Genomic DNA, 26,099 nt, shown 5'->3' with positions numbered 1-26,099 from the left:
CATCAGAAAAAAGTCCAAATATTGAAGAACTCATCTAAAATGCAGGCTAGATCCTCAGTAGTGAGTATTAGCATAATCCATTGGAGTCAATGGGACTATTTTGATTTGTGCCAACTGAAGATCTGGTTGAGAGATATTTTATTGTTGCATTTTTCAATTTTTGTGTAAGTTGAATTATTAACATTCTTTTCTCCCATCCAACCCCCCCCCCAACACACACAAACACATACCTCTTTGCATAAAATGCTGCAATTTAAAGGGCTAAAGAAAGAAAGTCCTAGTAGAGTGGACAATCTACTTATTACTGTATTAAATACTAGTGAAGTTGTATGCTTTAAAGATCATGTATTCATTCATTGTTATGAGGAATTTTTGGACCTTGCATAATTTCATTTTATGTACAATACATGCAAAGCAATACAAGAGAACAACTCCTATGATCTGCCAACCTTTCCAAAGCAGGATTCAGGAAAATATTCATTTAATTGTGCAATAGACTTATGTTCTTGGGAAGAACGTGATTTCACTCTTTGCAGACACAGTACTATTTGGTGTTTCCCATAAGACAAGATAAAAGGTTTTAGGAAGGAATACATGCCCGTTCCCCATTCCAGTTATGGTGAAACCTGGAATAATCAGGTAACAGAAATGGTTAGGGAAACAAAAATAGTTTGGGGCTGGAGTACATGGCTTACGAGGAGAGGCTGAGGGAACTGGGTTCATTTAGTTTGGAGAAGAGAAGACTGAGGATGGATTTAATAGCAGCCTTCAACTCTAGAAAGGGTGGTTCTAAAGAGGATGGAGCTAGACTGTTCTCAGTAGCGGCAGACGATATAACAAGGAAAAATGGTCTCAAGCTGTAGCAAGGGAAGTTTAGGTTAAATATTAGGGGAAAAGACCTCTCTCATGAGGAGGGTAGTAAAACACTGGAACAGATTACCCAGAGAGGTTCTGGAGTCTCAAACCTTGGAGGTTTTTAAAACCTGGCTGGAAAAAGCCTTGGCTTGGATGGTCTAGTTAGGCTGGTCTTTCTTTCAGAAAGGGGTTGGACTAGATGAGTTTCTCAACCCATGGGTTGCAACCCAAAAGTCGGTCACAAGACTATATGACAGGACTGGAAACAAATTTACAAAATAGGTTACAAACTAAAAACGGATTCTTCTTTAAAGGAGAAAATGGTGGGAAACTGTGGTTTTTCCTTTTCAGGCTGGCAGAGATCCAGCCTGCAAGGTGCTGCTTGGGGCTGCCATGTCTTACACCCGACTGCTGATACACCTACTGTGGTGCTGGAACCTGGGGGTGGGGGACAGTGGGTCAGGAGTGAGGGGCACAAGGTCAGGACTGGCCATCAATGTTTACAAATGGGTCCTGATACAAAAAAGGTTGAGAACCACTGGACTAGATGACCTCCTGTTTTCCCATCCAAGCCTAATTTTCTATGATTCTCTGATTTCAGTCCTATTGCCCTATGGGTCTGTCTACCTGTGCATTTAAGCACAACTAAATATAATGAACATTAAGCTATTTTGGCAGGTGTCTATATGGGCAGAGACATGGCAGTAAAGTTCCCAAGCTCTTGGACTTGGCACTAAAGTTAGTCCCCTGTCCCTGCAGCACTGCCATGTGCCCCTGTGATCACCAGGGGAGCTCCAGCCTCTGGTCACATGGCTACTAGTGCTTGGCAGCTGTGTTGAAGCCAGATCCAGCTGCCAGCACTGAGCAGCCATGTGGAAAACTCGTATCCTTGGCCAGCCCCTTCCCCGCCCAGGATTTGTGTGCCCAGTGCAGCAGCAGCATACAGAAGCTCCCTCCTTGCCCACCCTGCCTCCCTGCACCATGGCTGCTCCAGCCCCTGCCTCTGCCCCTGCCAGTGATGCCCAGTGCAACACTGCTCCAGCCCAAACCCCTGCCAGTGATGACCAGTGCCCCGTGCTTCTGCTGGCCATGGTGCCAACCCATCAGCCTCCCCTGCCTAGGCTCCAGCCAGGACAGCTCTGCACCAAGTGGGGGCCAGGGCACTGGCTGCAGGAGTACCTGCCTGACCCCCTCTTTCTGCAAACACCACTGCAGCTGCCCTGTCCTGCTGCCCACATACCCACTGCCCAACCCCAGCACCATTTTCAAGACAAGGATGGCATCTAAGGGAACTAACAAGTTTGTTTGGGTTTATTATTTAGTGCCATTGTATGGTATGTCCTCATTTGCTCCTGTCCTATTATATTGAAAATGAATGTGATTGTTGTGTAACTGAAAGCATTATTTGGGGACCGTGGGCTTGCACAGGAGTTACTACGTGCACATATCAATCTGCAAAACCTTTACCACTGTGATGTTGCAAAGAAAAGATAGAGCCAAACTTGAGTTTCAGATGTCAGGTTGAGTTTGCAAGCCTTCTAGCTGGAATTAACTGTCCTCTTCATTTATGGGATGATTACATTTGATCTGGAGTTATTAGGAGACATGTTTGAAATTCCACAGTGCTGTTTGCCCAAAGATACTTTTCCCAGTAGAAGGACTCTTATAAAATTGGGAGAAAGTGTATTCCTTTTTTCCATTTAGTGTATTTTAAATGGGAGATAGATGCAGCATAAGTTCAATAATTCATACCTAGAATTAAAAATGAAAACTCTTTTGATTTCCATAGGCAATATAATTAACCTTGTCATATGATAAGTTTTCATTCTAAATTAGTAAGAAGGGAGGCAGGAAGGGGAGAATGTGTTGATGAAAGACCCCACCGGTCTCAATACATGTGAAATAGTATTGCTCAGGTTAGTCATTCTGCACTACATCTTTTGACCAAAATAGACCAATTGCTATGCAAAGTGTGCCTCATTCTAAAGCTTAATTGAAAGACTCCTTGTGAAAAGGCTGAGCAAATTTAAATTCACTGGCAGTTGAAGGTATTTTTAATCACTTAGAAAAAAAGATGTTAATCAATATGGTTCTATCCATTTGCCCCAGAGCTGTACAACATTGGTTATTCTTAAAATGGGGCTTAGAGTTTCAGGCCCAAGGCCAAAAAACTCAGCCTCCTGGGTTCTTAATATAATTATTGTTTTCTCTATTACCTTGTAAGGGTGTTAATTTACCTCCCAGTAATTAACTTCCCTGTGTGATTGTCAGGAAATTTAATCAATAGTAGGAACAGATATACCAAGCTGTCATTCCTTCTGTGACCAGTATTCCCCCTTCACCCCTGTGGAGGTGTCACTGTTTTAATAAAATGAACAGGTGCAATGTGTAGAATTTATTCAGAGAGCCAATATCTAAATTGTTCATCTCATATTCCAAAAATGAAGGTATGCCCAATCAGACTCTCACAATCTAATTGCCTCATTTTCAGCCCTAAAAGCATTATGTGCCTCCTGCTAGTGCAGCACCTGGCAAATCTACTTATTAAAGTTATACAAGGTATTGCATGCTCAGAAGCTTTAAACATTATGATGACATTGTAATGAAAGAGGAGGAGCAGAAGGTTTGATCTAATATAATTCTACTGATGGCTACCATGTTCAGGACATAATGTCATTTCTTTCAAAGCTGGTAACAAAATCTCATTCTTGGTGGGATTCCAATCTGTCCTGGCAGACTTGGATTTTACTTTGTTAAAAAAGATGTCATCATGTGTCTTCCTTTTCCTCCTAGCTGAATATTATCTCTTTTGATTCATCATTTCTAAAACTTTCTTTTAAAATACATATACATTTGTTATTTTTTTCATTACTTCATCCAAGCGTGCATTTCCTCTTGCATTCCATAATAGTATCTCCTCCCCTCCCCAAAATATAGTTTGTGGCCTGTTTTGTGTTTGTTTTCTTTATCTACTTTTACTTCATCTACTTTATCCTTTTACTTCATCAGCTTACTAAGTGAAGCTCTCTGTATGAGTAGAAGTATGGATCAAAACATTTTGGAGTAGTAGCAATAGTGATTAAATCCATGCTGTTTAAGCTTTCTGTATGCTTACAGTATATCATGTACAGTGTATACATGTCTGATATTTAATGATGACCATAAGTCTGTGCAAATAGGGAAGTATTCAATTCGGATTCAGATTTGGCTCATTCAGAGAACAGTGATTTGATCTGGGGTTTTGGATCACTGTCCTGAATCAATTTGGCCAAATTGGCTTTGGAAGTTTCTGCGCCAATTTGGAGAGATTTGGCCATAGATTATAATGGGGAATCACTGAAATACCTATAACTTTGTCATTTTTTGGCTGATTCAGATAAACATTGAAGGAATAATAGCCCCTTCTGGGGCATGAAGTTTGCCGAGTTTCAAGGAGATAGGTGTAAGGGTTTTAGTAAACTCTACCTCAAACTGCTGAAAGCTTAACTCATGTCATGTGTGCATGCTAAGGCAGACTTGGATGAAAATGGCAAGGATGGTAGCCTCTTCTGAGTGCGTGAGGCCTGCCAAGTTTCAAGAATATAGGTGCAGAGGTTTCGCAAGCCAAGCCAGCCCAGTACCATTCAGATGCTGTTGCTTAGGCAGAAACAGTTCACAAAAGGCACAGAAAGCCTCCAGAGGCTTATATGCTGTTTCCACATCCCTCCCCCAGAACACTGGGATTGGAAGGGGACTCAGGGAGAGATCAGAGTCAGTGGTCAGCTACACATGTCAGTCTTTCCCCCTTTGCTCCCCCACCCTCTTCTTAGTTTCTGTTCCCCTGAAAGACTGCCTTCCAAATCTCTGAATCTTTTCTGAATCTTTTCTTAATGTATTCGGAGTTCTTTTTTTCCTCCTGATTTGATTTGGATTTGGTAATTCAGCCTCCGAATTGGACTGAATCTTCTCTGAATCAAATTGTAGACCAAAGCTTCTCACACCCTTAATAATCAGAGCTGACAGGAAGCTAGAATCTATGCCAAAAATGAGTGAAAAGCCAATGAAAATATTCGAAGTTGTTGAATTTTCATTTTGACTTCAGTTTGGAATAAAATATTGTGAGACTTCCTAAAAATATATATTTAAAATGGCACCTGCTTAAGCTGTGCAGTGTCACATGGAAGTTTCTAGTTCCTATCCTAGCTGTCATCAATTTTTTACAGGTCAGGCTCTTTGGCCAGAAAGATTCCATGATGTACCAATAGGCATATGACTCCCATATTATACCATACACCTCTGTCAAAAGAGAGCTTGAAGTGCATGATGAGAGATTTAGGACAGACTCCTATTTCACTTTACATTCCCAAATGGCAGTTTGTGGCACTCATGCACAGTTACAGATCCTATTACATGGGCAGCGTGGACACGCAAGTGTCCTTACAACTAATGAGTATGCCCTTAATGCTAATCAGTATGCAAAGTAGCTGTGCTGTGTCTAAGCAGATAAATGGGCAAGTACATAGACATCTCTAACAATATGACCTGGAACATACAAAGAGTCCACATATCAAATACCCTAATAACAAACCATTTTGGGGAGGGGGAGAGCGAGCTGGTGGGGGGGGTGGGAATCACTGCTGTCTTTTTGTGTTGTGAAGCTTCACTCAGATCTGGTCCTAGCAATGTGGGATTACTCCTAAACAGTTTTCTCTGTTTAACTGTTGGTCTTGTGTTTTCCGAAGCAGGGATGAAGGAATAGGGAAATACTTTTCAACCTTATTAGAGTCAATGCACACCTCAGAAAGTACTGGCTTTTTGTTTTCGCTCATGTTTTGACTGCTGAAAAAAATAGAGCAATTATTTTGTTGCAAAGAACTCAGGAAGACCACAACAGATCAGAAGGTTTTAATACTACAGATTCCTATTTGAAATTTCTGGGTTTATCTTGTATATCATGCTTACACACTTAACAATGTCAGCATTGACTGGAACCCTGAAGCACCTTTGAAAGGAACTGAAGGCACCTCGGGGTGCCATATATCCTGGTAGAGAATCACTGGAGTAAGCCTTTATCTATCTGAAGCAGACCCAGAGTCAGAAGAAAGGCTGGGTAGATATCCCTCAAGAGACAGCATGCTGACAGAGTATAAATGCAATGAGCTCCATTCTCTCCTCCTAGTAACATACATGTCTTTGGAGGATACTGCTATATTGATATTCTTTTCCAGGCAAACACTTTAATTGAATGTTTTGGGAGAGGAGCACCTAGCCCAGCTACTGTCCTTTATTCCCATGAAACATTTCCTCTGCAAGGCAAATTCTTCCACAGTTTCTGACAACAATCTACCTACTTCACAAAGTAGCCTGATCCTACTACATTTGACAGTCGCTCTGGTCCTAACCTTTATTCTGATTCCTTTCACTTCATACCCTGCATGTACCTTTCACCACATGTACATTTGGGTCCTACATTTGGAGTAAGAAGAGCAAATGTATTGGAGCTAAATGATTAACCAAGAGAGTTTAAAGTACAACTTTATTATTTTCTCTGTGAAGAAAAAAGCAATTTTAAACTAAGGTCTTATGCTTCTGTGGATTGGATTCTGTTCAATAAATATATATATTTCTTGAAACACAGCTGCTATTTCTTTAGATGAATTAAGTAATGTATCACAAATAACTAAAATACACTGGAACATAAAAACAATATATATTCATTTTACTGCATTGTTTTTCTCATGCCTTAGAACGGTGGTGGCTATTTTAAACATGATATATCTTTGATAAACCTCTTTAATAATGTCTGCACAAGGTTGTGGCAGCATTTTATTGAACATTTACAGTATTTGGCCAATTGAAATGTCAGTCCTACTGCATCAGAAAACAATTGCAATAGTTTTGTGGTTTGGGATTTCAATTTGAAGCTGGCAGTGGTATCTGACTTGTTATAACTTTTATTGCCTGATTACAATTAAAAGCATTGTTATGGGAAGACAGTAATATTGCCATGGTTTTATTATTGAAATGGAAGGTTTTTCACAGACAGTGAGGTTATTTAACAGTGTGATAGGCTGTTGAAGATCTTCTCTGTCAAGACTCTTGATGCCCCTCACACTAATTGCAACTGGAATTTGGACACCACTGAGGATAGAATTGCCCAAGGCGATGTGTAAATATACTATTATTATTTATTTATTACCCAGCAACTGTCACGATCAGATCCCTAATTTGCTAATCTACAAACATATAGTAAATAATAGTTTCTTCCTGAAGAAGTTATTCTGAAATAGAGTTACAGATGAACAGTGTGAATAAATGAAGGCTTTGTATTCCTGTGTTTTAGACAGGGAAGTAAAGCACAGAGACAAGAAATGACTTGTCAGAGGTCATACAAGAAATCAGTAGTAAAGCCAGAAACTGAATCCAAGTTTCTTCAGACTCATTTTAGTACTTTAACCTAAGGACTAGAATTGGCCAAAAACAAAGACCCATTTTCTGTTGGATTATGCAATCTGTTGAAATCGAAATATTTTCAAAATTGTGTCAACTTGGCTGAAAATGAGTCTTAGAGAAAAACATTGACAAATCTAATCATAGTAAAACATCCCATTTTGACATTTTCAGAATTAAATGTTTTAATATTTCATTTTAACATGACTTTTTGTTTAGGAGCTTGAGTAGGCTAGAATAGAAAATAAGTTGAAATACAGTGTTTTGGCTTTGTCAAAATGAAATATTTTAATTGATGCAAAATAGAAAAAGGGTAACCTCAACTTGAAGTGTTCTTTTACAAACAACTTTGACATTTTAAAGCATCATGGTGATTTGGTTGAACGACATTTCTGTATCTTAAGTCTTTCACACAATGGAATTTCCAAGCTTAGGACAGCTATACTCAAGATCCATCTTTGTCTCAAAAAGTATCACTTTAACAGCTTTATTTAGCTTATAGGAAATCAGTGGGCAGACCTTAACTCCAGCTTGCTTTCAGTCATTCAGAATAAATCATTGTTACTATTATAAAATGGTCTTATTTAGCCAGAGACTGAAATGAACATGAAAGAGGGGTATTCTTATTGTGTGACGCATAAGGCAGAATAAAGTTGAGTACTGTGTAGCAACATGTGTGGTTCACAATTTCTCTGGATAGAGAAAAGGCCACATTTTTCTCCCATATTTGCCTGATGGTTGTAATGATCGATAAGGCTTAAATATCTAGCATCCAAAATGCTGTGTTTTAAAGTTTCAGAATCATCATCTAGATGGGTTCAATCCCAGGTACCACTTTAGAATTCACCACTCTACAGAGGAAATCTCTGAAGTCACATCCAAAGGTTAAAACAATCTTTTTGTTTTTAAAATTCTTTGTTGGACTTGGAATTGGCTGCTGTTCAGTTACGTAGAGTAGTACTATTCATTATTTTAATTTGCTATTCTAAAGAATTATCTGTGTGCCAAATGAAATTAAATGGGATCCACATTAAAATCAGACTTAGATAAATTAACAACATAGACAAAGAGTGAGATAAGATACTCTAAAGTGTCAACACAAGACTGCATGAAATTCAGTCTTCAAATCTTGAATTTCATTTGGTTGAATACAAGGTTTCAGGTTTTATGTGTAGATTCTCTCTGATAATCAGGAGTCTTAACAAGTACATTCAGATGCCTTTGGAACTACAGCCTCTTACATATCGTTGTATGAAGGGATGGAAATCATTAGAAAAACTACCCCAGGTAAGTATGACCATCTAGGAATTATGCCCATTTGGGCCAGCACATTTCCATGTGTCTCCATCATTTATTCATCTTTTAAGAACTAACAGAGGGACTAAGTGATGGATTTATGTATATACATGCTCCTTTTTGTGAGTAAAGAAGACTGCTTTGCCACCATGACCTTTTCCTTTTATGACAGAAGCAGGAGACTAAAAGTCTTATGAGTCCCTTGATGTGGGAATAAGTCAAACTCCATTTTAGTGAGCGGGATCTTTGTGTTGACAAAAAATCTGAAAACTCCCCTTCTCATTTTCAATTAACAGAACTGAAATTATAAGTATATAAAAGCACAGAAATGATAGCAAGCATTTTTGCCCCATTAACTAAAGAAAATCCTTTTGTAGTGTATTGGTATAGAATATATGGCCATTTAAATCAATAATATGTCTAGAAACAAGATTTGTGAAGATCACTGATGACTGTAGAGTTCTTTTAAAATTGGGCCTATTAGGTGAATTTATTTTTTTGGAAGAGACCAAAGTTACGGGGCTTGATGCCTGTACATGGGATCTCTGTTTAAGGATATATGCCATGATAATGCTGTGGTCAATGTTGCATGATAGTTTTGAGTTTGAGAGTCCTATCCTATAGGGAGATTTCTCTAAAATTGACATGAACTCTCATTTGAATTGAAATCCGGATCCTTTGACTTGAATGTCTGCTGTGATTGACCCTTGAGATTACTGAGGAGCAGACACAACTTGTTAGCTTATTTTAAATTCGGTGACTGCAGTTGTTCCCAAAGCAAGGCATTCCTCCTAATCATTTCTTTACTAAAACAATCATTAAGATAAAAGAAACTGTGTCTTCAAGAAGTACATAGAAGCAGGATGAAAGAGAGTGTGCTAGTCTCTACACGTGTATATGACAGATAAACATATTTTAGGGGAAAAATTAAATGTATTAAATGTAATAAGATGTATTAATGCCATCTTTCAAGTTAACAGACACTGGGCGCATCTACATGTGACACCAAGTCGCCATAGCAATGTGGTACGGTGATGTAGTGCATGCAGTCAAGAACCATGATGCCACAGCTACGTTGCCATAGCGATGCACTCCCTCATTATAGTACATTACTATGGTGACATAACAGCTAAGAATTATTGTGTGCATGGTGCAGTACACGCTGTTACTGTGCCATCATTTAGTACTTCTGGAGGCACTTCCTTCTAGAAGTACTAAATGATGGTGAAGTAACATGCACACGATTGTTTTTAGCTGCTATGTCACTCTGTAGTAGCGTGTTTTCCAAAAGAAGTACAAAATAACGGCACAGTAACAAAGGCACCATGGGGACATGTGGAGATGTGCCCACTGTGTTCTTCACACACACCATTTTGTCAGTTTTTGTTTATAATTATTCTACCTATTCAAAAATTGTATATTAAATTATTACGGTTGTGATTTTATAAATGAGCAAGAAATTGAACAGGAATGTTTTAAGACGTAACAAACTGACCATTTAAATTGCTATATAGACATTTTAAAGTGTTAATTTTGACAAAGAAATATAAGGCACTTTTTTCTACAGGACTTTGGATTGTTAAACAGAAATTATCATAACTCTAATGTCTTCTTCACTGAAAGGAAAAGTCTAACAAACATACACCACAAACGTGGGGTCACTCGATAGGTTTTTTATTAACAAAATATTCCTGAACTAAATAACTGCTTTTTCATTAAGCATCAGATTATTTAACTCCAAAAATTATATTTGGTATCAGCTTTTGAAAATTTTTTTTTAAAATAAAAGTACTGCTTAGCTTAGATATTGAAGGCAAATTAGATAGGCATATATCTTTACCGAAATGCTATTTTTCAACTCTCAGAAAAATGGATTTTGTAATGAGTTTGTTGCAATAAGAATAAATTATTGAGTACTGGGAAACTGTGCTACTCAGAATATTATATTAAAACACAAAACTTAAATTTATGAAGGATCAGATATCCAGCTCCACACATTTCCACTACTCTAGAACCTAGCTGAAATTTTTCTATAGTTTGCTTTCTCTATCATAATGTAGACAATCTCAGTTAGCCAAATTAGTCTGAAGACAGGCAGAAAGGAAAGGTAAGGTAATACCATGCTCTGCCTTCTATCATTATGCATAATTAATGTTTCACATTTTCTTTTGTGAGGACCTCGTCACATCATTTACATGCTTAAAGCCTCAATAATTTTGTCATAATATATGTCTATGAGGAAAAACACAGGAGAAAATAAACTTCAGGCTTTTCTTCAAAAGCTGAGGAAATATCTTTCCCTAAACTGATCTTTCCCTTTGGCATAGGGACCTGGGAAAAATATATGGTCATGAATGTGATGTAGCACAGTGATACATTTAAGCACAAGTAGGTTTGATGGAACCGGATACATTGATTTTAGTGAGTGGATGTTCATGCATGTATCCTTTTCCTAGTATAAAGGCCTAATTTAATTCCAGCAAAAGGGCATTCTGCAGCAGATTTCTGGAGTCATGAAAAGTGTGATGCCTTAATCCCAGTACTTCATTATGCACTTGACCAACTAGGGATAATTAGTCCATGATATTTCTATGTTGTATAACTATATCAATCCAAGAGGAGAATAACATTAAAAATATGTAGGAAATCATTTTGGAAGAGGTAATATAAGACAAATATTGTCCCTGCTTTCCTATTAAAGTTTGTGGAAAAGAAGCTTATCTTACACCTTAAATTTACATTGTTTCCAGGTTTACCGAAAACAAAAGGTAAAAGAAATCATATCAGAGAGCCAGATTTGGGGTCTGTTATATCAGTATTAATCCACTTAGTTGTATTTTCTGCACTGCCTTATATAGATTTTGATATTTCCACAGAATATATTTTACTATGAAAGGAAACTATGTAGTGCAAGTATGCTCAACCTCTGGTCTGTGAGTCAAATCTGGACCACCATGATATCACATCTGGCCTGCAGATCTCCCCATGGGTCTGGAAATTTGGTAGCAGGGGAACAGTGGCTATTAATATAGTCACCCTCACTTATGCCAAATCCCCAAACCCCATTCCCAGTGCAGGCAGGTCATTCCCCCTGCTTCTGGATTGGGGCTGGTCCATGCCCCCTTTTCTTCCTACATGGCCAGGTTAGGGCCTGGCTATGTCGCTTTCCCCTGCAGGGTCTTGTCACATCCCCTTCCCTTCTATTGGGTCTGGGCCATGGCCCATTCCCCCCTGTGGGGCAGATTGGAGCATGGACACACATCCCTGCAAAATCAAGCCACACCCCTTCCCTTTCTGTGCCAACTTCCCACTCCACTGGGCCAAGTTAAGTTTCTTTCCCCTGTGGAGCTGCACTGGAGTCAGCCAGCCTGCCCTCTCGCCACCAAATGGTGTCCACTAGCTCCACCTGGGCCCTGGATCAGGAGCACTAGCTGATCTGGCTCATGGATGGACTGGATACTGCCAATCTAGCCCACCAGGTAAAAATGTTGGACATCATTGATGTAATGAATAAAGTTTTGATAGTTTGGAAAAGTTTCAAAAAGCACTTCAGAACTTAGCAAACTAAATTTAACATGTGCATTGCAGAGGCATTTTCATCTTACTACCAAACAAAAAGGAAAGATATTTCAATGTGATTTTAAATATATATACCTTAAACATTCTTTGTCAATTAAAGACTAAGAATATTCATTCATAAGGGCATGCATTCATTTCTTTAGCCAAAAAATGTTTGCTTTCTATAGTTTTAATTTTGTTTCCACTCATGCCTAATGTATAATATAAGTGTAATGTCATGTCTGTGCATGGACCAGAATAGTGAAAGAATCATTAGCTTCCAAAATTATCAGCATAACTGATTATTTAATAAATGGTCAAGTAAACTAGATAGATTAATCTATATGTATCATTTTAGTTCATATGCTCAGCTCAACTGAGTGTGGATATAGTATGACATACATGATTGCATGTACACTTCATGACTACCTATACTTAAGGTTAGGAAGTTCTGAAATTATATAGTAACTCATAATCTAAGATCATGATCTAGGAATATCTATCTATATCCAAAACAATATTCAGTAGATATATCACATACAAAAATCCTTGCTTCTCACCTACCTGTCTAACTAGAAACTTGTACTCCTCCAGCACTATAACTCAAAAGGTTGTTGATGATCAGGAATGACTGGTATGCTGTTCATTGGAGTGTAATAGTTTAATCATTTCTGAGTGGTAGGAGTTCACGTTGTGGATTCACGGATCATGAAATGTATCTGTTTAAGGGATGAGGACATTGTCTTGTTTGTTTGTTTGTTTGTTTACTTATTTATTTATTTTTGGAAGGCCACATAACCATGCTAACTTTATTATCTAGCTCTCTCATTCTGTTGCTTGCTTATGGTAGTCAAATTCTGACATTAGCAAAGCTTCTGATACTGTCTCCTTCAATATTTTCATTCATTTAGAAACATGAATACAGACTAGATGAAAGCACTGTAAAGTGGATACGTAACTGGTTGAATCATCATACTCAGCTGTCAGCGGCTCATTGTACAGGTGCAAGAAGTTTTCTCTGGGTTCCTTGCTTGGTCTAATTTTGCTCAAAACCTTCATTAATTATTTGAACTAGGAACAACGGCCATAACCTGCAGGAGAGGAAGTTTAAGTTGGAGATAATTTCTGACAATCAAGGTGGTCAAGCACTGGAATAAGCTACCTAGAGAAGTTGTGGAGTCTCCATCCCTGGAAATTGTCAAGGGCAATCTGGACAGGCACTTGGCTGGATTGGTTTAGTCAGGGATGGTCCTGCCTAGATCCCACCCAGGCAGCTGAACAACTTGAACTTGTGAAGTCCCTTCCTGCCCTACTTTCCTGTTATCTTACAGTGATACAAGGAACAAATATTTCATAGATTTCATACACATTAGGGCTGAAAGGGACTCTGTAAGATCATCGGGTCCAGCCCCCTGCCAAAGGGGCAGGAAATCAGCTAGGGTCAAACGATACCAGCAAAATAAGAATCCGACTGTTTCTTAAAAGTGTCCAGAGTAGGTGCTTGCACCACCACTGGGGGAAGTCTCTTTTGCAGGCCTTGAGGGCTCAGACAGTAAGGAAGTTTTTCCTTATGTCCAGCGTAAAATGGTCTAGCAGGAATTTGTGACCATTGGACCTTGTCATGCCTTGAGATGCTCTGGTGAACAAGCATTTTCCCAGATGCTGATACACACCCCCTATGTATTTATAGGCTGCCACCAAGTCACCCCTGAGCCTGTGCTTCTTCAGACTGAAAGTCCCATGTCTCTCAGCTTCTCTTAATATGGCCTGATCTCTTGCCCTCTGATCATGTGTGTGGCTCTCCTCCGGGCTCTTTCAAGCTTCTCCATGTTCTTTCTGAATTGTGGAGTCCAGAATTGTTTTCAGTACTCCAGTTGCAGTCTCACAAATGCCAAGTACAGTGTGAAGATGACATCTTGGCTCTTGCTTGAGAAGCATTGGTAGATGCAAGCCAGAGTTTTGTTCACTTTGCCAGCTGCAGTATTGCATTGGTAGCTAATATTCATCTTGTGGTCAATTGTGACCCCCAAATCTCTTTCAGCTGTAGTGGTAGTGAGCCTATAAGCCTATAAGCGTGATGTGGGTTTTTTTCCCATGAGGTGGAACACCTTGCATTTCTCTGTATTGAATGCCATTGGGTTTACGTCCACCCACCTTGCAAGTCTATCAAGGTCAGCCTGTATCACCAGCCTATACTCAAGTGTTGACACTCTTGCCCAAAGTTTGGTGTGATCAGCAAACTTAGGTAGTCTGCTTCTGACACCAGAGTCCAGATTGTTTATAAAGATGTTAAAGAGTACAGGTCTGAGAACAGAGCTTTGGGGGACACCATTGGTCACTGGGTGCCATATTGATTCAGTTCCATTGACTACCACTTTCTGGGTCCAACCTCAAAGCCAGTTCCCCAGCCATTGGACAGTAGGGTAGTCAAGGCCGCAGTTGCCCAATTTTTCCATGAGGACATTACGGGACACCAAGTCAAAGGCTTTTTTAAAGTTCAAATATATGATATCAATCTCTTCCCCTTTGTCCAGGTGACGTGTCACCTGGTCATAGAAGGAAATGAGATTGGTCAGGCAAGACCTACCCTCAACAAACCCTCAGAATGTTGCCTTCTGTTAGCCTGTCAAGAATGGTTTCTTTGATGATTTTTTTCCAAGATCTTTTCAGGGATTGAGGTCAAACTGATTAGCCTGTGTCACAAGCTGGCTAGGCACTGTGAGTGTATCAGCCAAGAGGCTGGGTTCAGGATTGAGGAGGTGAGTCAGGAGTGAAGTAAAGTCAAATTTACTTATAGGTTAGCATACAACAGTTAACAGAAAGGTTAATGCGACAAACAGATAGTACAGTAATAAAGAGCTAATAGCGAATGATAACAACAGATAGAATGACAAAGAGTTCCCAAATGGGGTTGGCAGATTATCAGCAGTCCCTCTGTGCCAGGTGTGCACCAAGTTGCTCCAGTGAAGTTAGATGTCCCCAATAAATGCTGTCCGAGAGATCACCGGGAAGGTCCTTTGGTCAGGATCCAATCCCCACTCACACTGGGAGTCTGGGCTCCCGGCGTGGTACAGTGGTGGTCCTTCTGTCCTGTCCTTTATGCTGGTCACCTGACATACATGCTTCTTTATACATTTTTTTATGCTAATCTGTTGGCTTTAGAGCCACTCACAATCTTGCCCTATAGCTGTTACCCTATGGGATCAAAAGGTGTTAGAAATTATCATGAAAGATTACTGCCCGAACTCAGGTTCTCCCAATAAGCAAATTATACCACATTACTTTGAAGTTTAGGTTACTGCCTAAACTCAAGTGCTTAGTTTTTTTATTACTGGATTCCTTGGAATGTGCTGATTATATTAGGTGGTCAGATCTGGTTATGACTTGACCTTTAAAAAACCTTTTAGATCAGCTAATCTTGTAGCTCTGCTTATTTTTGGGGGTGAGTGGTCCCATGATCAGTGCAAACAGTTAGATTCAACACTTTGGTTAAATTGTGACAGACAAATTCCACTTGCAGGTTGCAAACTTACAAGCTTTCCATTAGCTAATCTTAACTTCTTAAGATAATTACCAGTTACTTCCAAGAGCATTTTTTTTTTCATTTAACCCCTTTGGTTCTGGCTACCAAAGGCTTGTTGTTTCCCAGATCTTCTTTGCTTCCTTTCTTGAAGATAGGTACCACATTGGCTCTCTTCCAGTCTTCAGCTACTTCTCCTGAGTGTTACAAGTTCTCAAATATTCTTGCCAGTGGCCATGCTATGATGTCTGCCAGCTCCTTTAGCACTCTTGAATGTAATCTATCTGGACCAGCTGATCTAAGGATGTCCAGTTCTCAAGATCTATGCTAATGGTGGACGTGTTTTCATGTTAGGTAGGGTGGTCCCTTTGACATAGTGAAAAACTGACACAAAGTAATCATTAACCAGATTAGCTTTTTCTTAGGTGTCAGTTGTCAGCTGCCCCATTTGGTTTAGCAGGGGTCCAAAGTTTAAAATATGCTCTCTATACTTTTAAAGGGAGAGTTATTGGATTTTTTTCATTAGGAAGAAAAGGATGACATCCTTTAATGGATTCCCCATCCCATGGGAACTTCAGCGGTGATAACCTGCATCCTATCAGACAGAGCCTTCTTTCAACACAACTAAGTATCATTTATTGACCTACCCTTCAGCTCAAAGAAAAACAAGATTTTTGTGGTCTTCTCTCACCACAGCAGTAGTTCCTTTTTCAGCACCTGGGCAAGATTTTTTTCTTCACAGTTAAGGCAGAGGGTTCATGCCCTCACCAGAGAAGGTCCTGGACCCCTTGGAATAGATGGAAAAGTAACATTCAATTGTTTCAATTTCGCATTTGTGTAGTGTAAATACTCATGCCATAGAAATCTGTTCCTCTTTTGAACCATAAATATATGTTGATTTAGAGAAACACATTTTCTTAAAACACCAGAGAATTGTGGTTGAGTTTCTAGATCTGAAACAATAAGGAAACACTTTTCTTAGATATTTCATTTTCATACAAAGGGAGAGCCTTAGTATCCCAACAACTAACTGCATCTGCAGAGATTCAGGAATGATAGCAGTCCTTCAAAAGACAAAAATGATGTAGAAAATAACAGTGATCTACACTGTATGTTTTAATGCCATAAAGTTCCTGGATAATTTAATAATTGTGTGGCCTAAAGTAAAGCACATACCTTGCATCTTGTCTTTCTTTCTGATTGACACGTTAAAAAACGTATGGTTGCATAAAAGTTTCCTTATAATTTTTAAACCTTCAATGAAGATATGATACTGAAATGTTTACTTTCATAACACACCCAGATGGTGGATATGTAATTTCATTTTGTCTTGGAATAATTATTTTTCTACCACCAAAACTTGGACATTTTCGCTTCATTTTTTTTCCATTTTTTTCAATGCAATTTTTGTGTTTTTAAGAAACTGAAATACAAAATTGCCAAGCTTATACATATATACATTTACATCTATATCATATATCAATTTATTTATTTATTTGTGTGTTTAGTAAAAGCCTATTTTTTATTTTGCCAGATCATACCTTTTCATAAAGAACAAGCCATTTCCTCTTGGAAAAAGGGGGTGGGGGCCAATGGACAATGTCAAAGCAGTTTTGAATTTAACAAACATCACAGCTCTAAAGCTGTTTCACACAGATGGATCACTGAACTCACACAGATCCTACACAAATGAAGCACCACACTGGATTATGGCCTAATTGTGAGACAATCATGACTTCACTACAGAATGAAATTGGAAAAAAAGAAGGGTGGTGGAGGGGGAGGTGGACATATACTGATCTCTGGAAGCATGGGAGCCCCCACCCCCCAAAATGAAAACTGGTGCAGTTATAATGTTTATACTTTTCTATTATCAATGTGCAAATCTTACATGTAAACCAGTGCATAGTCCCATGGAAGTCAATAGAATTCTATTTTAAATACTTATTTGGCTTGCATTACCAGAGTGCCTTTGTGCCATACAAACTTCAGCATGTTTATTATCGCAATATCTTTGTGATATAAAAAAATCCTATTATCAACATTGTACTGGTGGGACATAGGTTGAGGGAAAGATTTTTAAAGCACTTTTAAAAATTCCAAGCAGCCCCTAAATGCACCTCTGGATATTTAAATATCTTTAGTTATCTGGCCCTAACTGATTGGACAAAGTTGACAAAGAAAGCATATGGGAGAGCAGAAATCTGAATCCCAGATGCTCCTGTGTAAGACTACTTCTTTAACTACTTGACCATTCTGCCAATCCAATTATTATTTCTATTCTTCACAAGAATAGAAATATATATATATATATATATAAAATCTGTTTATACATACATACATACATATGTGTGCACACACACACATATGTATACATACATACAAATAATGCTTCCATGTGTATGTAATCTTAATTTCAAATTAACGTTTAAGATATGTAGGCATGCATCTCCCCTTTGTTATCTATTTTATTAACATTGGTAATGACATAGGTATGTATATATAAGCAGAGAGAGAGAGGTGTGTGTGTGTGTGTGTCTACACACACACGCGCGCATCTGTTTGCTTAATTGGGTTCTGAAAGTGAAGATAAGCAGACATGATTCTCATTTAATTTAAAGGTGTTGACAGATGAACAAATTATAGTTCGTTAAAAGTAGGGGATGTATTATGTATCAGCTGCTCTGCAGTAACTGCTTTGTGTGTTTTCATATCCCATGGTAAGTAGAAACTAAACTACAGTCATTTAGTAGTTGTTTCCTTAAGATGTAAGCTAATTTAGCTTCCATTCAGCATGGGTTAAGTGGACTCTTAGAAAAGAGTTACACAGATCAACTCACATATGGGTTGCCACACCAATTCAATCTGTTCACAAGCTAAAGCATTTTTATGCCATAGTAATGGAAAATAATGTTTCCATGTGTATTTAATCTTAACTTCAAATTAATGTTTAAGATATGTAGGCATGCCTCTCCCCTTTGTTATCTATTTTATTAACATCGGTAATAACATTTTTTATTTAAAATGGCTATTCAAGTTCAAACAGATGAAAAGTTACATTTTGTTTCAAAATAGTAATAGTTACATAATTAAAAAGTATTGAATTTTGCCATTTTTCAGATGAATTCAAGTTATTTATGAAAAGACTGCCTATGAACTATTTCCTCAACACATCTACCATAATGCATTTGTGGACAATGGATTCTAATTTTCAGCGTCGCTACGAGCAACTGGAAAACAGCATGAAGCAACTGTTCCTAAAGGCACAGAAAATTGTTCATAAGCTCTTTAGCCTTAGTAAGAGGTGTCATAAACAACCACTCATCCGCTTGCCAAGACAGAGGTAAGAAATGTTATGCAAATCAGAGAAACTCAGGACTTCTCTTGATTCTGAAATCTGCTTAAAACTACAGGTATGGTAATAAGTGTACTATACAGCCTTTATAACCATAAAAGCAAACAGTAGTACTGAGTCTTCCAAGCTTCAGTACAATTCTGTTCAAACCTTCCCAAATACAATATCACAATGGAAAAGTAAACATAAGCTACAAGTACATTCATCATTGTAGATCATGGGAATCAAATGAAAGAAAGATGAATAGCCAGGTCCAAAGTCATCCTGCTTTAATCCATTAACTTCTGAAGATTTCTGTCATTAAAGGATTTAGCCATAGCCAAAACACAAAACAACATTCTGAATTATATAAGGAAAAGTAAAGACAACTATTTTAAGGACAAATCTGCCCTGTATACTTTACTGAATATATTATAAGTTACAGATCTCTCCTTTCATTTGTAAGATATGAATTAAATTTGAAAGAATAATTGGGTAATGGGGGTAGTTGTGAATTATCCTTGTCTAAAAACACTGCAAGAACATAAGTCTGAAAGGGCAAATCAGGCCCAAAGTTTATTGTTTATTGCAAACTTAGAGCTCTGAGAGTAAGAATTTATTTAGAGTTTCAATATATGGAAGAGTTTATTATGATTGCAGAGTCCAGTAACAATCATCATCAGTTTAATCCAATGACCTATCAGATTAAGGGAAGTGTCTCCATAGACTGTAATGCTGGACTATTTCTAGCAGTGGGATCAACAGCTTATTGAACATAGTTAGGGCCTTGTTATATGTTGTACTTTTAGCCACACAAATGTTGATCAGCTTAGTGTTAGCTTGGAGTCAGAACAGTCACGCCTTCAGTCTAAAAACCTTTCCTGACTTTTCTACCTGCATAACTGTGACTTGCCACTAGAGGCCTGATGAGCAGGGAGGTCCCTTCCAACCCTAATTGCTCCTGGCTCACTGTCATATATGTCAGAGCATATATCCTGGCCCCACATTTCACTCAGGCTGTTCCCAGCACCTGAACAACAAGCCTGAGGGGAATCAACTGTCCCACTGCCTCTTCACCACCACCCCCAGCCCTGCCCCACTTAACACCCCCCCCCACCTTGGTGCCCCTGGGATTGGCAGGAGCAGCCCAGTAGCACATGGGGTAAGTGGAAAAACACCTCTGAGGCCAGGGCAGGGGGATGCCCAGGCAGTGGCCCCAGGAAGCCAGTGGTGGTGGCAGAAGTGGCAGTGGTGTGCACAGAGATGTGGGCTGAGGCTACAGTGGCAGCAGCAGCTGGTGCAGCCAGCTCCCCACCAAGATGGATTCACTCTGTAGCTGGTCATAGAGTCTGCCTGCAGCCAGTGCCCATGTCCACATGAGCAGCGACAAAGCCCTGCACCTGCAGCCTGGATCCACCTGCAGTGCCTGACCTGGAGCAGTGGCTTCCCTGGCAGCAGGTTGACTTCACCCTGCAGCAGCCACCACTGGCTCTCACCACACTGTGTATGGATTGGGTGCATGGAGCAGGGTGTTTCTTGAGCTGCTGGGCTAGAGCTCAAGGTTTGGTGGAGCCTGGCTGGTTCTGGGGGCTCTCTGGGACTGGCCACACTTTCCTTCACTCTCTATGGCTTAGTGCAGGGGGTGGGGAGGAGCACAGGGTTCAGCAGTGGTGGATAAAGGTGCCCCAGACTGACATTCCTGGGCCAGGGGGACTGGAACCTCATGAAACTAGAAAAGCTGAGGCTTCAATCCCTGGGCCACTTTAGTAAGCAGACAGGGGTATGAGAGCCCACAGAACAGGAGGGTGAGGAAATGGCCACTGCATCCTGGGATACTGGAGAACTTCAACATAAGTGGCACATGTGTGGGGGAGTGACTACACCTTAATGGAACAGGAGATGGGTTTTACTGCTTAGAGATAATCCTGCCCTGGAGTGGCATAATTTTGTTCTTTAAGCGACTTAAAGGTGTTAATGTGTGGACAATCAAGGGATTAAGAGGACCAGGAGACACCCAGAATGAATGTGTAGCAAGGCCCTTAGAGATTATTCTGTCTTCAACACTGCCTCACAATCACAAAATGTTATTAATGTTTCAGAAGTTTAAGATTATGATCCTGGACTCCCCTGCACTGGAAAATATCAAGATCCCATAGCTGGGAGACCTGTCAGCTGTCATCTGGCTGGGCTCCTAGAAATAGGGACACACTCTGCACTCCCTGTTGGGAGCCCCATCAGGTGATTGGAGCTCCCAGCCATGGGAGCACATGGTACAACCCTGTGGCTTGAAGCTTGGATCAGCTGCAGGCTCAGGTGCCCCCACTGCTGCCACCACCATCAGCTGCAAGCTTCCTGGCTTGTAAACACATGGTATAGCCCTGCCACTGAAGTCTCCATCATCTGACAGAGCTCCTAGCTATGGGTGCACATGGTCTACCCCTACAGCAGGGAGTCCTATCAGCTGATGGAGCTCCCAGCCACAGGGGCACACCTGGCCACATTATTAACAACCACAAAGTTATTACACATTTTTGGAGGAATAATTTTGTAGCTTATTCCTTGTTGTCGCATAGCATTAATTGATTGAAAATGTTGCTGGTTTACAATTTACAACATGGTTAACTGGTTCATCATGTCTTAAATGTGATGTGTGACAGGGACCTTAGTGGTCTGGCTATAAAGAGTGTTATTTTATTTCTTTTATGCAAATTTTCAGAAGGAAAGATTATATAATATTTTGTAACTACAGTGTTATGACCCAGTTCAGTGTTCCGTCAAGAAACCAGTTTTCACCAGTGACACCCAGGACACTTTAAAACAAAAGAAAACAAAACATCTTCCACAACTAAAATAATTTCTCCAGGAGTTACTGCCTGATATTATTCCGAACAAAGTTTGCAATAGCACCATTTTGCAACAACCTATAAAAAGAAGATAGTAGCAATAGAGTGAGAACAACCAACTGTTTGCCATTGCCTTGTGAAGGAGTGATTTTATATCAACATTAATTGCGAAATTCATAATATTGATACTAAAATTCTACTAAGGTGAAAACAAATTAGTTGAATTTCCCTAATGTAACATAAGAACATAATGTTTCAACTCAGCTGGACTGAAGAACTCAGAGACTTCAGGATGGAGAGACCTAGAATTTCTTCAGGTCAAAGGTGCTAAAATGATCTAGAATCCATATTTCAAGCAGTGGGGAAAGTTTATATGAAAAGGGCTCTGAACTGACTGGGCAAACAACCACTTCAAGTAGGATATTAAGGAATGAAATAAAAAAAGTGAGGAATGGGAAAAAATGATTCATTAGAAAACACAATGATGTCTTGGAGGTCAAGAAGTAGAAAAACAGTAAGAATTGCTGTAAGTCAAGTTTGGAAATCTTAATTACTAAAACTGAGGTAATAATCCTCACTGAGACTTCCAGGAGAACAAGTATGTGGAATTGCAGGTTTGGTAGCATCCATTTTTAATAAATCTACCAAGCCAGGGGTAAGTACTCTGTGATTAGGGGAGAGCAAATATAGGGCCTTACTTTGACCTTGACAGCACTCAAGGCTTTACAAAAGATCTTGAAAGAAAGGATTAAAGGCCTGGATATAAATGAGAAATGGAATGAAATGCAACTCGGATTCATGTATGATACTAACATGATATATGCCTTGGGTAAGATAACATATTGCCTACAGCAAGGAAATGCAGTAGATTTCTGGAATTCAGTTCAATATTTTAGGTGTCTCATGAAGAACTATCAGTTCAACTGAAGTATGTAGGAACTGTATAATAGTTCTTATATTTATTAGAGGAATTAAGGTGTGATAAACTGACAACAAAGGAAGACAGAAGTGAGTTGTACTGAAAGGGAAAATATATGTCCGAGCTTAGTAGCAGAATTCCTTAAGGATCAATCGTGGGACTTATCTCACTTAATATTTTCATAAATAAACTTGGCAAAAAAGTTGGACTATGTTGATAATGTTTGCTATTGACTTAAAACTAGGAGACACTGTCAATATAGAGGAGAATCTGGATATAATACAGAATGGCCATAATGACTTCAGTAATAAAAATGGAATGAAATTTAATAGAGCTCAATAGACTGTCATGTAGAAGTGGACTAAAATTTTAACCTTCTATACGCTGAGAGTTCATCAGCTGTAAATAAATGAAGATGAGAAAAGGTCCAAGTGTATTAATTGACCATGGAATGACTATGAGCTATCAATGTGATGAAACTGTAAAGAAGAAAAATGTGATCCAAAAATAAGTCAGGGAAGGTATTTACTTGAAAGATAAGGAAGTAATAGTGCCTTTGTTCAGAGCACTGGTAAGACCTCATCTGGAACACAGTGGGCAGTTCTGGTCATTCATGTTCAAAGTAGATGAACAGAAACTGGAACATCTTCAGAGAAGTTTGATGAGAGCAGTGGACAGGAAGGTAGAAGAGCTTGGTTGGTTTAGCCTAGTAAAATAAAAGCATGAGTAGGGATATGCTTCCCCCTGTAAATATATTACAACTGCTAAGAATGCCAGAGCAGGGGAAAGAACCATGCTGGCACAAGAACAAATGAGTACAAAACTGGTTGTAAATAAATTAAAAGAAGGTTTTTAACCATTAGAGCAATCAGTTCTAGTAAAGTCTTCCATTTGAAGGAGTGAAAAAAAAACCCAAACCAAACAGTTGCTTTTAAGATTTAGCTCAAAACATTTATGAAGAAGGTTACATGTTGTAGAGCCACTCTAATTAAAGTGCCCACAGTGTCATGTGTATTCAGAGTCCTATACTTCAAAATGGTGATGGGGGCACTTTAACTAGAGCTTGTCAAAACAGCTATAGTTAAAGCACTCCTGCTGCCATTTTGAAGCATGGGGACACTGAGTAGATGTGATGTGGAGGCTGCCGAAACAGACTAATTAGCATGTTCCAGCAGACCATATTAATTGAATCCAATGCATGCTAATTAGCATACATTGGAACAGTTGTCCAGCATGTATATAGATGCCTATTGTTCTTAGTTAAATAAGTCTTTTAGTTAGTAAAACTTCCTTTCTGTTTCTCTTATTTTATGCATACAGCTTATACTCTGCAATTATCATAATATATACATGGGTTTGTCTCATTTTGAGGTATTCAGTGTTAAACTTTACCTCATTACATACATTGCGAAAACATATTCTGTTCATTGCTAGTTCTTTAGTTTCTAGATTTTAACTCAACTCCCCCCTCCAAAAGAGAAGGCTGAGGGGGCATCTTGTGGCCTGTTATAAACTAGTCAGGGGGGATCAGCAGGCATTGGGGGAGTCACTGTTCCCCCGAGCACTGCCAGGAATGACCAGGAATAACGGTCACAAGCTGGCAGAGGGTAGGTTTAGGTTAGATATCAGGAGGCGCTACTTCACGGTCAGGGCGGCTAGGGTCTGGAACCAGCTTCCAAGAGAAGTGGTGCAGGCTCCTACCCTGGGGGTGTTTAAGAGGAGGCTAGATGTACACCTTGCTGGGGTCGTTTGACCCCAGTATTCTTTCCTGCCATGGCAGGGAGTCAGACTAGATGATCTGCTCAGGTCCCTTCCGACCCTAGAAACTATGAAACTATGAAATATATGGCTGGATTCAAACATGTAGACATGAGTGCCCCAGACCCCTTTGCAGTGCCACAAACTGCACATGTTACTAGTTAAACCATGCCCAGTGCCTCTAATTTACAGTGGTGGGGCAAAACTTGCTAATGGGATTTTCTGGTAGCAAAACAAAACAACAACAAAAAATCCCCACACTGCTGAAAAAAACAGTGTCAAACGTGCTGAAGTGTCATGTTCCAGGACAAAATCTGTGGACTGTAGAGACCCTGTGCTGAGGCACCCTGCATGCCAGCCAGCCAGGGAGCAGCACACCGAGATGTGGAAGTAAGCAGCCCAGGGCTTCTTTTCCATGTTGTACCTTGTGGTGAACAAATGATCTCAGACTCAGTATTTTGGGATAAAGAGCAAGAACAATAGAAAGAATAAAGATATATTGCAGCAAACCAGTTACATCATCTTAAAAATAAATAAATTTCAGGGGAGCACATAGAAATAATCTAGTTATATTAAATTAGAAGTATTCAGATCAAAAAAATATTTAACCAAACCATGATCCTGCATTCATTTTTTCACACACCTAAATTATGAACCCACTTCCTGCCCTGTAGAACTCTGCCTGACTCAGGAAGTGCACAGGCCAACCAGAGGTAACATTCTCCTAGACTTAGTCTTGGCCAAAGGAAAAGATCTAGTGATCAACTTGAATATAGAGGGTAGCCTGGGCAACAGGGAGCATGAAACCATCAGGTTCACCATTTGTCACAAAGCAGGTAAATCAGTTAGCAGGGTTGAAATTTTGGACTTCAAAAAAATTAATTTCAACAGGCTTAAGGCAATAGTAGGGGAAGCACCGTGGGACCAGGGACTGAAGGTGAAAAGAATACATGAAGAGTGGTAGTTCCTCAAGGATATGATCCTTAAAACACAAAAGGATTACATTCCCATGCAGAAGAAAGGTAGCAGAAGGGCTGGTAAGCCCTATTGACTTATTAGGGATATCATAGTCCTCTTGAAAAAGAAGAAAGAGGCATACAAAAATGGAAGCTTGGGACAGTCCCCAGGGAGGACTATATAACAATGCCCTGCACTTATAGGAATCAGATTAGAAAGGCTAAGGTGACAGCTGAACTTAAATTAGCAACAGAAATCAACGACAATAAGAAGTCCTTCTTTAGGTATGTAGGGAACAGGAGGAAAACAAATGGAAGTGTGGGGCCATTGCTTAACAACTCTAGTCACTCACACTCAGGAGAAAACTGAAATCCTGAATGAGTGCTTTGTTTTAGTATTTCACTGTACTAAGGGGAAAATCATATTAGATACAGTTCAGAATGGAAATGGTGGGTATGACCACCTTCCCACTATTGAGATTGAGCTTCATGATCAGTTAGAAAAGTTAGACATTTACAAGTCAGCAGGACTGGATGAACTCCATCCAAGGGTACTGAGGGAGTTAGCTAAAGTCATTGTGAGACCTTTGGCAAAACTCTTCCAAAATTTGTGGTCATTGGGAGAGGTCCT

At 39.4% G+C, this 26,099-nt stretch overlaps 1 protein-coding gene across 2 annotated transcripts in view; it reads left to right on the top strand.

Moving 5' to 3' along the window:
• Positions 1-26,099, top strand: part of BRINP3 (BMP/retinoic acid inducible neural specific 3) — a 340,223-nt gene that overhangs the window by 263,109 nt on the left and 51,015 nt on the right. For both annotated transcript variants that reach the window (XM_090048817.1, XM_090048818.1), the window contains exon 7: positions 18,779-19,001. In XM_090048817.1, coding sequence (XP_089904943.1) covers positions 18,779-19,001 — 223 coding nt within the window. The remainder of the gene's footprint in view (positions 1-18,778; positions 19,002-26,099) is intronic.

The sequence above is a fragment of the Crocodylus siamensis genome, chromosome 5 (assembly GCF_052110815.1).
Source record: "Crocodylus siamensis isolate JL-2025a chromosome 5, ASM5211081v1, whole genome shotgun sequence".
Lineage (NCBI taxonomy): Eukaryota > Metazoa > Chordata > Crocodylia > Crocodylidae > Crocodylus > Crocodylus siamensis.
Note: the sequence above shows the minus strand (reverse complement) of the source record. Positions and strands in the feature narration are given on the sequence as shown.